The 16,101-nt window shown below is 35.3% G+C and overlaps 1 protein-coding gene across 1 annotated transcript in view; it reads left to right on the plus strand.

Annotated features, from left to right (window-relative positions):
- PARD3 (par-3 family cell polarity regulator) overlaps nucleotides 1-16,101 on the plus strand; it is a 519,789-nt gene that overhangs the window by 294,901 nt on the left and 208,787 nt on the right. Inside the window, exons 8-9 of the mRNA XM_026068529.1 lie at nucleotides 9,128-9,253; nucleotides 10,676-11,058. Coding sequence (XP_025924314.1) covers nucleotides 9,128-9,253; nucleotides 10,676-11,058 — 509 coding nt within the window. The remainder of the gene's footprint in view (nucleotides 1-9,127; nucleotides 9,254-10,675; nucleotides 11,059-16,101) is intronic.

A 16,101-nucleotide genomic window follows, 5' to 3' on the forward strand; every position in this document is an offset into this window, starting at 1 on the left:
CTATAAATTATATTCTACTCCTTTAATCCAGGTAGATATTTATGCAACATTTTCTTTCTGACTGTTTATAGGCACAAGTAACAAAGTACCAGCGGTCTAAACCAGGGACTTCCTACACCTGCATTTGATACGACTGGAAGAAAAAACAGTCAAAATGCTTTTATTATTAAATATTATGCAGTCTATTGGAGATAAAATAAAGTAGCAAAAACAGTTGAAACACTCTGTCTTCAGAGCAGATAAACCCACTTTAAATTTCATTTTGTACTAAGCTGGAATTTCTGAAGTCTTGAGTGTTTAAAAAAAGTGTAAGGGAAGTCATTTACATTAAAATAACATTTTGTGGATTATATTAGTAAACAGAATGCATCATCCACAATGTTTAGCAATTAGTGGTACATTTGAAGCTTTTAGATATGTTGAAAAAGGGATAATTCTTCAAAAATAAGAGCAAGTTTTTATTATGGTGATGGTTTAAGCATATGCTTTATTTTCCCTCTTTAAGGAAAAGGGGACCAAATACACAATTTAAGAAAGTAATCTTTGTTTACACACTGAAATAGTATTATGTTCTTACCTGTCCAGCTATCCAACAGCAATTTCAGTTTAGTGATTAAAAGCAAGAGTCGTTTACTATATATCATCCGTTAATATCAATGTCTTTTCAGAGAGAAGTGTATTTTTCCTTCTAAGTGAAATACCTTCACAGGATTTTAAACATGGTATAAAATCTTTATTTGTGATATTTACTTTAAATGCAATACTTTGATAGCCATACTGATGTGTATTGCGAGAATTTTTGAATTTAAGGTAACTTTTCCTGAGGACTTAAGGAGTTAAGACCAAACTTCCATAATGCAGTAAATTCTTCTATTCATGACCTGAAATTTAATAAATTCAGCACGGGGATGGAAGGAACATGAGTGAATGCTATTTCACACGTAAGCTCAGAAGTAAATCTCGTAAACTTGGAAATGGCTGGATTGTTCACACAATTATCTGGGATTTAGCCAGTGTGAAGGCCAAGAAAAAGACCAGTTTAAGAATGCTGGCTGCTTACTAAGTGCCTGTTCAGTTTAGTAAAATTGATTTTAAAAATCTATGTTTTGACATTTAATAAGAATTTAACTCAAGTAAGGTGTTCCAGGATGCCAGTGTGCTTGTGAAGTCTGAGGCAAAGCTTAAGCTGTTTACACATAATGAGAATATAAAAAATGAAAAAAAAAGATTTAAACACAGAAATAAAATATCTCCCTTTTTTTTTTTTTTTTTTTTTAGGACACTACCTATGCCATGAAATATGAAGGGCTTTTAACCCTTTTTTTTAATCCTGAGATTATGATTTTATGGTAAAGTTTATTACAGGAAAGACAGTTTTAAATATAAATGTTATAGTCAGGACACACTTGAAAATCAAATTCTTTTACAAGGGAAACTAACTTATATGTTGAAACTTGTCTACTTTCTCTTCATAGTGTTAGAACTCCTCTTGTTGAAAAACGCATAGTACAGGCAATTGCTGCCTGATTTGTTTGGAAATCCTCCCAAATAATCCGCTTACCTAAGACAGAATATTAATGCCTAAATTTACTCTGTTCCCTGATCTTTTTCCATTGCTATATATTCTTTTATAAAATGTCTATACTTGGATTTTTCTAATCTCTTAGTATCCTTCATTTTCACTACTTTATCTTTTCTAGAAACAAATGTAGAAACATCCAAGTGGGGATTATCAGTGACTTGTACAGAAGTCTATACGTACTGTTTTCTGGAACAGCCAGATGGCCTACTCTTTTTTATTCCTTTTTGCCCACAGAATCCTCAGGTTATATTTAGGAACGTTTATGCATTAGCATGGGTGCAGGGCCAGCAGCACTCCTACCTGGGCTGCTTCTTTACTGATGCTTTCAGTGAGAATAAAGACATTTTCTCCAGCTGCCTATAGCAGTGTTGGAAGGGAACGACATACATCCACCTTCACTTTGGAGCCCTTAATTTTTCCTGGTCCCCCAGCTCTTTTGGGAAGATAGCAGACACTTAATCCTACCTTTGCTAGATTCGCGGGAGAGCAGAGGCTTGGCAGGAATACTCTCCTGCTTCTGCGTGTTTCTTAGTCTAGCACATGTCTGCTTTTTTCCTCCTCCACCTGGAAAACCTACTTTCCCATTATTTGAGCAGGGGATCTGTCCATTAAAAGCCTAAATATACAAAACACAATATTCAAAAGACTTTGAGGAATGTCCAAAAAGCAGAGGTCTGATATAGCTTAGTGTAGTGTTCTCCACTGGCCCGCTGATTTCCATATTTGTTTGGTGTTCAGTTCCAGTTATGCTGTGTTTTCAGTTCTTCTCCCAATCCTTTCCTTCCCTTTTGAGAATGTTACTCGGTAAGTAATAGTTTTTAAAGCATTAATCTTAATAAGTGTAAAAACATACTAATGCTATTTGTCCTGTTTTTCGCCATGCAATCTGCAGAGGCCCTCTTCCACCAAAAAACCCCCCAACCCCAAACACAATCTCCCCCACCCTCAACTTCTAACAATTATGTGTCACAACTATGTCCTTATTTTATATTGAGGAAATATTTGACTTTATCATAGTCTTGTGGGATAGTCTGGGGTTTGAAATTAGAATCTGTCTTCAGTGTAGGCTTTTGATCTTGAACAAAATCGGTGAACATCTCTGCCTCATCTGTACAAATGCTATTAATTATTTCTGTTCCTGGAAAATCTGAGAAATTTGTTCTTATGGAGGAAAAAAATCTCTACGTAATTTCCTGGGAAGTATACTACTGATTTTTACAGACGTGGTCAAACTTTCTTCTATGGGTGTGTTTCCTTGTTATCCTCTTTTTGCAACTGGAAGCTCACCTGTCCTTTACTGGCTTTTTTGGTCATATGCTATAGTTAACAGAATTTTTTTGCCTTGTCAAAAGAGAGGAGTGTACATATTCATCACCTTATGGTTAGGGAGGTTGTCAAGATAAAGGTTTTGTTTGCAAAACCTTCTTGCACATTTTTGCAATAGGATAAATGCAGTGCTAAGCAGAGTAGGAGGCATGAAAATGAAAGCAGAAAAAAGGACAGCATAGAAAGTGAACAGAAGAGTGTAACTTGAGGAGCAAAGAAGAAAGTGAATGAGAGAGAGGAAAGCACAAAAGGAAAGAAAACTCTAAACCTGTGCAAAGTTGCCTCTTAGCACCAATCCTTCATTCTGTGAAGACTGTATTATTAAAACAGAACAGAAAAAAATTGGTTATCCATCTGAAAAACACCAACCATAAATAAGTATCAGGTTATTTTGATGCAGAACAGTGAGTTCATAGGATTCTACCTGCTGGTCCTTGTACCAAAGCATGCCACAGATTCCACAATAAATAGTATATCTAAAACCTATGAGCTAAAAATAGCTTTTTTATGTTATACACCCTAAACAACTTAAAAAATAAGGAAGTCATAGAAGAATGGGTAAAACAAGAGCCTGAATTTTCTTTCTTTTCATCAGTTTAAATTATGACTTCAGATTTTATAAAAAAAACACCCTCAAGTGATGGTAGGAATTGATATATACACAATCCCCATACTAAAAACATGTTTATACATTTTTCTGTTCTACAGTTCTCATATTTTTTTGCTTTCTACAGAAGTGCCTTTTATTTTCCAGAGTTTATAAATCACTTTATATTTCACTGTAAAAGTTTTATTTTTTTGCTTAAGATACAAAGAAAACAAAGCTGCCATCTAATAACAATTGTCTATACTGAGATACTGCCTTCATTTTTGAATTTACCTGTCCTTCTAACGGTGATACTCTATTTGATAGTACAGTAGGTAGGTGTTATCTTCATCTCCCCTTATTCTTCTCCTGAATTTCCAACCTTTCAAACCTCAAATGTAGCCACAGTTTGCAAAAACGCAAGTGTTGGGCAAAGATTCCCTGTGGTGTGAATGTACCATTCCCTCAGTGTTTTGTTGAATTCAAGGCTTTCTTTGTTTGATCTCATCCTCTTAAAAGTTATATGAAACTTGCTTTGAGGTATTATCCAAACTAAAAAGCTGAGAAGTTGCCAAAAATTGAAAATTATTTCCGGGCTTCAGACTTGAAAGCTGATAAAGTCATTTTAATGCCTCCACAGTAGTGCAGTGACGTAAATGTTGTCCAAAGGCGTTCTTTTATGTCCAATTTAGGATTGAGCAGCCACGATCCTTTGACTTGAACAAACAAGTTGATTTTCCCAATCTGACTTTGTAGTCTCATGAAATTTATACCACATTTATGTTGTAGTAGAACTTTTTAGAGCTCTTCCGTTGTTGTATGGTTTGTGTGAAACTGTTACACATCTGCTTTCAAATCAATCATTATTTTTGCCCCTGAACTAGTTTTTGCCTTTTCATGTTAGTGACTTTTCATAAACATCTAAATTGGTTATTTTCTGTTCTGTCTGATTTGATTTCGTTACAGTTAGTTTGCAGGTAATAGGGAAATAACCTCAGTGTGTACATTCAATGGGCAGTGATGGCTGAATCATATTCTAGATGTTCAGTGTAATATTTTTATTACTCTTATAGTATTTATACTGTCAGTTTTTATTAAGACAAATTATCATCATATCCATACAGCTGTGTGGCATGTGGGGAGTTCACATTTTCAAAGAACTATTCAGACTAACTCAGGCAATTTAGATGTCAATAAAACATTTGCTGCTTATTTCTAGTTTTATTATTGGTTCTAATTTCTACTTAGAACTGAAATGTTAACACATGTAGCTGAGTTTATTTTAATTGTATAATTAGACTAATGAACCTTGTGGAAATATAGTGGTGCAAATGCTAATATAATCTAAGCTGTTTACATTCCCAATTATGTATTTAAAGCAAATAAAAAGATAGATCTCTGCGTTTTGATATTCTGTTCCCCTTCTGTGCCCATGTCAGTTAGTATTAGTCTAAAACAGTGCAGGTACCAATTTCCATTTATAATTATTCCTTCTACAGGGTTACAGACTTGCATCGTGTTTTACAGAGGTTCACAGGACATTTAATCCCATTCTCGAGGAAATTATAGTTTAAGACGTTTATAATGGGAAGAACTTAGTTAGAAAACATGTTGGTTTATTTTAACTGACATGATTAACTGAATACTGTTGACAAATGCAGCCTTATATTCTACGAGGTTGTATTAAAAAACACACACACACGTTTGTGTGCGTATGTGTTTGTATACACACACAGACTTCTGTGTATTACACTAGATTAGTCAACAGGCTTTGTAAAATGATATGTTTTCCTAATGTAGGAAATGGAGTATTGAAACTGTACTAGAGCTGCATCTCCAGTTATCAGAATTAATGGTGGTGGCACATAGCAGAGAAAAAAAATCCAATAAGTTTTTTCAAGTTATTGCATGATGTTTGCAATACTTGGTGGACTCTATTTATCTGCGGTCACTGCAGCAACAAACACGAATCCCCATAATGCCTTTTACAGAGTAATATGCCTGCATGTAACCGTAATATACTGAAGAAATACTGTAGGAAACTTGATAGGCTTTTGTTACTAAAATTTTCAGGGATGTATATTTTCTGCAAGATCCAGGATAATTTACCAAGATATGCAGAACTATATTGAGGAAACTATCAATGAAATTGTATCTAAAGTAATCTTTGCCCCGTGTGTTTATTAAAAAAAAAAAAAAAAAAAAGTCATGTAAGGATCCTGGGTTCGAATTTGATTCAGACTGTTCATCCAGCCTTTAATCCTTTCTTCAGGATTTTAGCTTTCTGTGCCTTGGTTAACCTAGTTCTAACATTTGTTAAAAAGCAAGATCCACACGAACACCATATGTTGTGTCTGAAATGAGCAGTCTCACATTAATAGAACTTGTTGTCTTTGTTTAATGAAATTATTTGCAATTTTTGACATATAGTTTATGTATGTGTTATGTTATTTTACCAGGGGTTAGGATTCATAATTTTTATGAGATCTGATGGCTTGTTTGAACTAAGTTTAAGAAATGACAAATCATGCATAAAGATGTGTCTTGCTTTAACAATTTATTCATTTAACTTCGGAATGAAAAACAAGAGAAAGTAGTGTTTCTAGAAAAACATTTTGCAAAAACCATTCATAGGTCAGTTACCTTGTAATAATACATATGTGGAGACCTTGGGATGCAATAATCATAAAATTTTGTACAGTATATTGTTACCATAATATTATCTTGGAGTAGCGTACTTTGAATAGGTTTATGATATTTAACCATGAAAATAAAAGCCCTGTTGCAGTTGCCCTGTGTGCTCTCGTGCGGTTGGTGCATGGAGGTAAAATTCACGCACGCCTAAATCCCGACTTGTCCATGAGCCCTAGARCGGGCACAGCTGCCTCAAAGGGCTCTTGGCTGGGAAGTGCAAGAAGAGGCCGAGCAGACGCCATTCCTCCCTCTCTCTCTCAACTCTTAAGTGGTTTTTTCTCAAATGTACTGTCCCCAGTTTTTATATTTGCTTGCTTTATTGCCTCCCCTCTTAGAAATCTCCTCTTCAGTAACTTCACTTTGGGGCTCAAAGACACTGTCTCCCCAGAGAAGTTCAATAGCTCAGAAGTGAAAAAGGGATAAAATTATTTTCCAAACTTCAATTTTAACTGTTTGAAAGCTGTTCTGATAAAAAATAATGCAGCAAATGCATAAGTATTTTTCCTTGTCTTAGAGAAATACAAATATTTTTATGATTAACATTCATGAATGTTATTTTAGTGCTTTTCTGCAACTAACAAACATCACCTATACAAGTTTATTTTCTAGAATTATTCATGATGTTTTAAAATCTTAGACTGTGTTCAAGACTTATTTTAGTGAGCATAAGGAAAAATGGATGGAATTGCTTTTTTTAAAATTCATGTTTTTTTGTGTCACTTCCTGTGGTGACATGCCTAGCTTCATAGTTATCAACTAATTTTAGTACTGTAAATGCAGCATGACTTGATCATTAAGTTAGTCTTTGACTGCTGTGGGCTTCTGGATTTTTTTTTCATGTAACCTATTAAAGGATTGTAGGAAAGGCAAACAGGAAAGAACCTAATAAATATCTAGGTAATTACTTCCCAGCTCATATTCTTAAAAGAGTTTCTGCTAAGTTCCAGGTATTTTTTTGCCAAGAGTTACAAGCCAGGTGATCAGAAAAAGCATTGGAAGAATTATTTTTGCTTTAAGAAAAAGAAAAGTTTGTTTTAGTGGGAGATGCTGGGTTGTTGGAAGGAATCTGGAAAAGGTGGAACTTCCCAAACTGGCGAATAGCAACCCCTGGGGGAGAAATTAGATGCACACAAGTAACTGTTGGGTTTTAAAGGTGTTATTTTCTGAAACGCTTATATTGTAGAGAAATGATCCTTTAGCTTTAAGGAGACTTTCTGCTTATTGTGCTCGCTGTTGTTTCTGCAACGAGACACCATGCTGCTAATGGCAGCAGCTGTCTAAGGTCATGCCCAGCGCCAGGGACTGGCTGCTGCCTGACCCTGGCGGTCAGTCTGGTGGAAGCCCAGGGGGGTCCGGCCGGGACCAAATGAGGCTGCGGAGGTCTGGCCCGGGTGGGACCCGGGCTGCTCAGAGGTGCCGTTTCCCTATTAACCGTGACATCAGTGCGCAAGGTGTGTATTAGGTGTTTGCGAAACGTTCTGCATCAGCCAAAAGCAGAATAATATTAGTTAAATGTTAATGTCTGAATCAAATTCCATTTGATGATTCATGTTGTCTTAATGCTTTATGTTGTTCTTCTTGTGTTCTGGTTACATGTATAGATCCTTTCAACATCATATCTTAATGTCTCTAGGTGGTTCCAAAATGGAAATATTAATAAAATTATTTCTTTTACTCTTTCACCTGGCTTGTAGGAGAAAATTTTTGATTGTTTTGTAAAATAAATGCCATATTTGCATATGTTGGTGATAAATGGATAAATGAAGAATTTAAAGTGGAAAAACAAAGTTAGTTTTGTATTTCTGGCCCATTTGATGAAGTGCTTAAGTGTATATGTAACTGTCAGGCGCATGAGGAGTCCTTTTAAGCATCATTGACTGCTCATTTATTTTGCGCTATTTGTGAACAGAAGTGGTATGTTCACCGAAAGTTTTCTTCTAATAAGTTGTATCTGGTTTTATAATTTCTTCCATGCATCTGAATATTTTCCATACCATATCTTTGAATGACTTTTGAAAAAGTCATTTTTTTGACTTGAATGCTGTGAATTTGACAATGCAGTGTTGATGCAAGAACTAATCTTGAAGACTGACTCCTTCAAACCTTGGGTTCAGGTATAGAAAGAGCATTGACTTTTCACACTATCCTGTCAGTACCTTACAAATCCCCTCTTCAGGAACCATTACATAAGTTTAGGTAAAATGTTTGTTTACCTTTTCTCTCCGAGAATGTCAATAAGATGACACTGCACTAGACAGAGATGACCAGCTCATTGCAGAGAGGCTGTCAAATGGTAATTATTTTCAGTTGTTACTGAACTGATTCATTTTGGGTAATATGTTGAATTAAAAATGGCATTTAAATTTTTAATTTCCTCTTTGCTGTTTTGCATGTAATACTTAAAGTAAGGTTCGCAGTAAATGCATTTGGTTCACATGAAGTTCCTGAAGTTCCATCCCTTCATTGTAGGCTGCTTATTATGTGAGATGAGCCCACACTTCACTTGCACAGAAGCAGTAGTAAAGGCCGAGGTATTCTCTGCTAATTCAGAATTTCGAATTGCAAGTTGAACTTCTTGTTCAACTTCTGTCAACTCGCAGAAGAGATGCAGGCTGTCAGATATGCAGTGTTTCTTGGAGCCAGCTTCTACAATTCACAAATCTAGGCCTTTTGCAAGAATGGATATGGTATCATCACACTGCCTCCACTTCCTTACTTTTAAATGAGAAGTTTGTTTCACTAGGGTCTTTGTTTCATGGATAATGGATAATAATTCAGGTAATCCTTATAGATTGTTTAAAATTTTGGTATCCAAATCCAAGGTAAAGATGTTTTAAAATTTAGTTTCTCATAGTGATTATGATGAAATACTAAGTCAGCAGGATTTTATATACTGCAAAATGTTAGATATGTGATCATTTGTAATCTTAATGTTGCAGAACCCTGGGGCTATTAGTAAAGCGACTGGAGAAAGGTGGAAAAGCTGAACAAGAAAACCTTTTTCGTGAGAATGATTGTATTGTCAGGATTAATGATGGAGACCTTCGGAACAGGAGATTTGAACAGTAAGTGTACTTACTGTATGTTACATTGTGTTATTTAATCTTTAACAACTGCGCCTTGCAGTAATTTGAACAAATATAGTATTTAAGAAAAAATCGTCTAAGTTTGCTCTTTCTAATAAAGAAAAGATACACTAAAGTATGTTAGTGGCTTTTAATTAGTCAAGATACAAAACTAAAGGATATCTACTGTCATTAGAGTGTATGCATTTCTCATTTGATTGTTTTTTGCCTTGGTTTTGAACTTTATGGATTCTTTTTTCTTTTGCTGGTAAATTGTTCATCCTGAAAATACAGCCTGATTTTTGCTTTTATACTTTCAGTGCATCATGCTGGATATGTGTGGATAGCATGGAGACTTTATTTTTAATGTTTAAAACGTATTTTTGATTTTGTGTATGTGAGAACTAAAGGTACTATACGCTCAGAAGCAGAAACTTCCTGTAGAAGTTTGAGGGATTATAAATATTTGTTTAGTGGAAGTCTGGACTTTGGTAGAATCCCAAATGATGAATCAGAAATACTTTTAAAGTGAACCCAGGCTGTAGTTCACACAGATGATTGAAAGAGAATGCAAAGAAGGGGTAYGCAGGAAATGTGTGATTTTAAAGATGATAATTCTGTTTTCAAAACCATAACGTGTTAACAGCCAAAGGAATGTCCTTTAGGCTGATTGTCCTGTACTTAATATACATTTGAAATGAGTTTTCCTTTTCCATTTCCAATGGCGTTTTCCATTGATTCTAACCTGGATTGGAACACAATCCTGTGCTACCATATGGTAAAAAGCAGCTTGTCCATACTTGTGTTCTAAGATTCTGAATCCGAATTTGTTAAGTCTGTGAAAAGACTCATTGACTTCAGTGTGCTTTGGATCAGGACCTAAAGCCCACATCCGTATGTGCAGGATTAGGCATTTTGTTCCTATTTCTTAATGTTGTGCTCTGAAGGATTACTTATATACAAAAAGATAAAGTCTTTGCAAGACTGCATATACTATCAGCAAATTAAGGAAACACATAATCTTTGTTTAAAATGCAGTTTTCATTTTAATAATTCTGTCATCATTGTGATTACCTTATCTAAAGGAACTACTAATTATTAAGGTTCCAAACAAAAGACACCCTAACACTGCCGTAATACTGTGTGCATTTCAATACTGGGGTTAAAATTGTCACTTTTTAGAGTACAGTATTTGGAATGTTAGTTGTTAAGCATATTTAACCATTGTGTTGCCCTAAGGCAATAAACCTTAGCAAAAAGCATCGGAGACTAATGAACAGATTCAAGTTTTATAGTTTATGCTTTGTTTTCAGCAATGTGTCTGTCAGCACATGTTGCTTAATTAACATCAGTAATTATGCTTATAATGTCTTGTAGTCTGCCAGCCTTAATTTGCTAATTTTCTATTCATTTTGAACCTAGAGCACAGCATATGTTTCGTCAAGCCATGCGTGCGCCCATCATTTGGTTCCATGTGGTCCCTGCAGCAAATAAAGAGCAGTATGAACAGTTATCCCAAAGCGAGAAGAACATGTACTACTCCAACCGGTTTAGCCCTGATTCTCAGTATACTGACAGCAAAAGTATTAATAATTCTGGACTTCACACGTTACAAAGAATGTCTAGAGCGGTTAACCAGTCAGATCAGACAGACTCCTACTCGCAGCTACCTCATAGTGTGAATTCATCAGGGAAGCCACCGTCGGGCCTGGTACCATCACCTCAGAAAGTTCTCACCTCCACTGCAAATAGTGGGTATAATGCCAAAAAGATAGGGAAGAGACTCAGTATACAGCTGAGAAAAGGTAAGGAGGTAGCACAGTTCTTAATATGTGGTGTACGTTTATATAATAGGTATGCGCATACAATTCCGTTGTATTATGCATGATGGTTTGCAAAACCATAAAGGATTTGATGGATTGGTTTTTGAAACACTGATGCTACTCATGCATTCTAAAACCAAATGGTAAGTTTTCCCAGGCAGCAGTCTTTCATGCTCGAGAATCCAGCTATGCATTCTGTATGTGCAACATATTTACAAAAGCCATTTTAAAGAGTGCTTTAACTATTTTTTTTCTGTCCTTTAACTGATAAAGTGAAGTGCCTTAATTGCAACAAATGCTGTTGACCAAGGCCCAGGGAGGGAGGAACTATGCAAATAATAAAAGTAAATAAGTCAAAATGGACTATATTCTGTAATTTGCAGCTATCATGACTTTTCAAATTTAATAACTGTGGTTTTATCTTTACATTTAAAGAGTGTGTTGGATTCAGTTGGTAAACTGGACTTTCTAATTTCCAGCTAAAGCAGTTTTTTTTTTTTTTTACTCTACCAGGTTGTGAAATTATTTGTTTTAACAGTTGAGATGTAATCTAATATTTCCTATCTTCGGCCTTATGCTAATGTAATTTGAATGTGGGTGAGAGACTGTTTAAGGACAGAGAAGAAAGCAGTGTGTGCTTATCACAACATCTGTTTTATATGTATATAGTACTTGTAGATGCATTTGGTACATCTATGGAATTTTTATGATGTGTTAAATGCCCTCAGTAAGAAGATTTGGTATTTTTATATAGTTACCATCTAGATGCTTTTAAGACACTTTGAAGTATTGTGAAATGACTTTTATTTTAGATATGACTGTTTCTTAGCTCTTGGTAAATTACTGTTTAAAGGATTGTACGTGCTGTAAGCCTTATGAAGTTAAAATGAGCATGTTTAAGGTTAGTTATACTTTAGTCTCTAGGAACAAAAGTAGTATTTACACTACACAGCAAAAGTCTACCAGTGTGATGGTATTCTCCATGAACTCAGTATACTTTCCCCCTAGGAAATTGTATGTGCTTAGTGCTAATAATTTTTATTAATTATTTTTTTCTTGAAAGGTATGGAAGGCAATGCATTGAATGTTAGAGATTTTACACGGTTTTGTAGGTACCAGGCTACTTGTCACATTATCATTATGCTTTCTTTTCTATGAACTTCACATGAACCACCAGATTGCTTCTTTCTGGTTACTGAATTTTAAGCTCTACAAACTTGGATGACATAAGGTTGAGTTGACAGTTTGAGTCTGTTGTTGATGCTCCTTCAAGAATTACTTTAGGCCATCAGCTCAGATCAAACCTTCTTGGAAAAACTTCTCCTTATTGGCTGAGTAAAGAATCACTGTGTTTACAAATGTGCTCTCAGATATGCTCTCATCACAGTCAGTGATTTTTACCTGTTTTTTGTGTCTACTGAAAGCCTTTGGAAACATCACTGGGACGTTACAAAAAAAATTCTTAGCCAGAGGTGACAATACACATTTCATATAATTTGAAAGCATCAACAAAGGTTTTGAATATGGAATATGGGAAGACTTCTTCCCCCCGCAAGCAAATGTGGTATTCAAGGTGCTGATAAAATACAGGAATGTAATTTTGATAGATTATGGATTCTTTCACCGTGATGTGAGATTATATTTTGATCCTCTTGCACTGGATACTATTTCTTAAATACTGTCCCCACTTCTCTAATGTAGTTTAGCCTTTCTCACACCCAAATATTAGACGATCATGAACGCAAGGAGATGCATGCTAGCTGTTGAGGGGAGGAATTCTCTAAGACGTTTAATGTCTAGTTTGCACCAGAGAAGTTTGATGGTTCTTACACTAATAAAAGCTTTGTAATCCTTATCTAGAATATATTTCAGAAGCTTGTAGGGGTTATTTGTTCCTAAAAGATTGCTTATATGAGAATAATAGTTATGCAGAGATGGGACCTGGCTCAAACTATAGAGAGAGACAGAAATTATTTAGCGCACTGTGTTTTATGCAGGGTAATGTTTTATAAAATCTTTGCATCAAAACATTCCTTTTTTATCATTGTCTTTCATTTATTAATATCCACTGTGGAAAGAGGCATGTTCTCCCATTTTGACTTTCATTTGATCTGTCCGAGAATTCACACAAGGAGCAACAAATGAAGCAAAACACTTAAGTATACCCCCAAGTAGTTTGCTATACATATAGGTGCAATAGGGGACATTGCTTGTCTTTTATTATTTCTAATGAAGGATGTTTTAATAATACAGGCTTTATAGAAACTTAACAAATGTGCTTTCTTTGTAGCTGACACAGAGCAGTTATTTTGCCGGTTACTATTATTAGATTAAAAATTCCTTGTGGGGTGCGTTAAGGCATACAAGCATGTAGGGCTTCATCTTGAAGTTCACTTTTGATTTGACTGGTGCATTCTGGTTAATGATGTAGTATATGAGAATTGACTCTTCAATACAGACAGACCTTCTTTATTACAGCTGTGTTTCTACATATTGCGTGAGCTGTATTATATAAAATGACATGGTAGGATAGCCCTATAGAATGTGCTTCCATAATTATGATTTCTTAATATTTACTGCTGTTTTGGCATTTTAAAATAACCTGAACTTTCATAGGATTTAGCTGTTTAATAAAGTCAGAAGAGAAGGTCAGTCATATGTTTCAGTCAATGCAGAATGTTTGCTGGCTTTTCTAAATGAAAATGGATATTTGTTTATCTTTCCTTAAAGGTCAGGGCCTGAACTTTTAGCATATAGATGTAGGGGTTATTACCGATATTCTAATGCTATTAAGGCTGTATAACAGTCCAGCTTAATATTTCACACAAATTAAGATAGCACAAGAAATGACAGCCAGCCTGTGTTTATGTATATTTTGGTGTAAGCTGATACACAGTAAGTATAAATAAATAAATAAAATTCTTTATAGCTAATATGTAGGGGAAGTAAAACCACTTATATCGCACACAGTGTGTTAGGACAAATTTTGATCTCATCTACACCAGTTCATTTTTTTTGATTACATTGGATTTAAGCCTATGCAACTGAGAGGGAACTTTAGCCAACAATTATAGGTCTCCTGCTATACAACAAAAGATTCTAAGGCTCAGTCTTTGAGCAGTCAGTAACTTGCAGCATTTAGCTTGATAACCCTAAAGCTTTCAAAATACTGTTTTCCAATTGGATGTTGTATTGCTCAGATTTCATATGCACTGTTTTTGACAATGTCACTGTACTAAAGCAAGCCTGAAGTACTCAGTGTTTCGATTAGCTTCATCTTATTTGATATCCTTCAGGTATGATAATATTCAGTGCATTGGATCATTTTTTTATCTATCACTATGTTTTTATGTAGGTAAATTAAATAGATAATACTTTAGGTAAAATGTCAAAATCTAGCTCATGTTTACTAAGTCCTAATTCCACCAAATATTTTGCTATTTTTTGTCTGCAGTATGCGTTGAAGTGCATTAGGACTTCAGCCCGTGTCTCCTGCTTCCAGAGACTGATCTAAGTACCAGCAGTGGGAATTGTGTTCTTCTCTCCCTTTTTGGCCCAAAGAATATTTAATTATCCCTTGCAAAATAGTATAGCTTCAAGAGAAAGAAATGATTGTCAGAATTGTAGGATACTCTACAGCAAGATAGCTGTAGGAATCACTGAAACCAGATTTACTAAATCCTCTGCAAATTCTTTAAGGAGGACATCTGTAGTTTCAGTAAGTTCATTTGAAAGGAAGGATGGAGTCCATCACAGTTCTTGATAGAAAGGGCACAGTAGCCAAATTCTGGGAGATGGTGAATCCTGAGAGGAAGGAGGCACCTTTGTGCAGTACAACAGAGAAAAACGTTTAAATCATAGAGATGAGGAGAATTACAAAACTCCTTGCTCTTCAGAGTTTTCCACTGGATACCTGTTTGGCTGGCTGGGCATTCTGCGGTTGTTAAAGCTCTCTTTTGTCTACAGAGCCAAGCTTAAGCACTAGGGGTCCCTGTAGGTGACTGGGCATTTGGTATTATGGCACCTTGACATTCAGCCCTGCAACACCCAACTTCCCTTCTGCGAGAAGTTGTTAGAGACACAGAACAGATGCTATGGATAATTTAGAAGTATGCTAATTTAAAATTGCATCGTATTTTCTATAGACTAAAGCACACATATGGGCAGTTACAGTTCAGCTAATGTGCGCTAACTTTTTACCTTGGGTTAACTTGTTTATACAGTAGAACATATAAGACAAGACCCTGAACTTATCTATATCTTGCATCATGTACCTAAAGTGTACAGATTTACATGCATTTTTCATCATACTCTCCTGTTTTTCCATACAGATTTTTGAGCCAGACTTCGAACTGACATTTTAAACTTTTATTTAAAATTTCTTTTGAAGTGATTGAAATGTTCTCTTAGAAACAGACTGATTTTAAAATACCTGTTGAGATGCAGGAGCGGTGTTTGTCACTTTTGAAATGCAACTTGTAGATTCCTAAATTGCTTAAGTGACCTTGAGAAATAAGAAGCATATCTGAGTCAAGTGTGAAGCAAATCTTTTTGGGCATTATTAGCCACTAGAGAAAAGTAAATTGCATCATTTCATCTTTCCATTTTTAAGAAAACACCTCTGATCATTATTTATTAGCAGGCTGTAGCAAAAAGGGAAGAATGTTTTTATTAGCATAGTCAAAGATCTTATTGAGAGGTATGAACTTTGCTTAGAGAAAAAAGATATTCCAAATCACACAACTGCATAAAAAAATGGACACGCAAGTAGTTTGCCTTGATTGTGCATGTGGCAGCAGAAATTTTATAGACGCCTGAGCAGTAAGGTTTCTAAGCAGTCATTTGCACATACATTTACCCTGCCTGCACATGCACAAATTCTGAAATTATGGGGCTTAAAATAAGTAACTATTCAGAACGTATCTAAAATGGTCTTGGTAAGTTTTGAAAGCCTGCTAAACGTGGTAGTAATGAAAGCCCCTCACAAGGAGCATAGCATTTTTTCTGTTCAGCTCTTACGTGCAG

This window comes from Apteryx rowi, unplaced genomic scaffold, assembly GCF_003343035.1.
Source record: "Apteryx rowi isolate R43461 unplaced genomic scaffold, aptRow1 scaffold_274, whole genome shotgun sequence".
Lineage (NCBI taxonomy): Eukaryota > Metazoa > Chordata > Aves > Apterygiformes > Apterygidae > Apteryx > Apteryx rowi.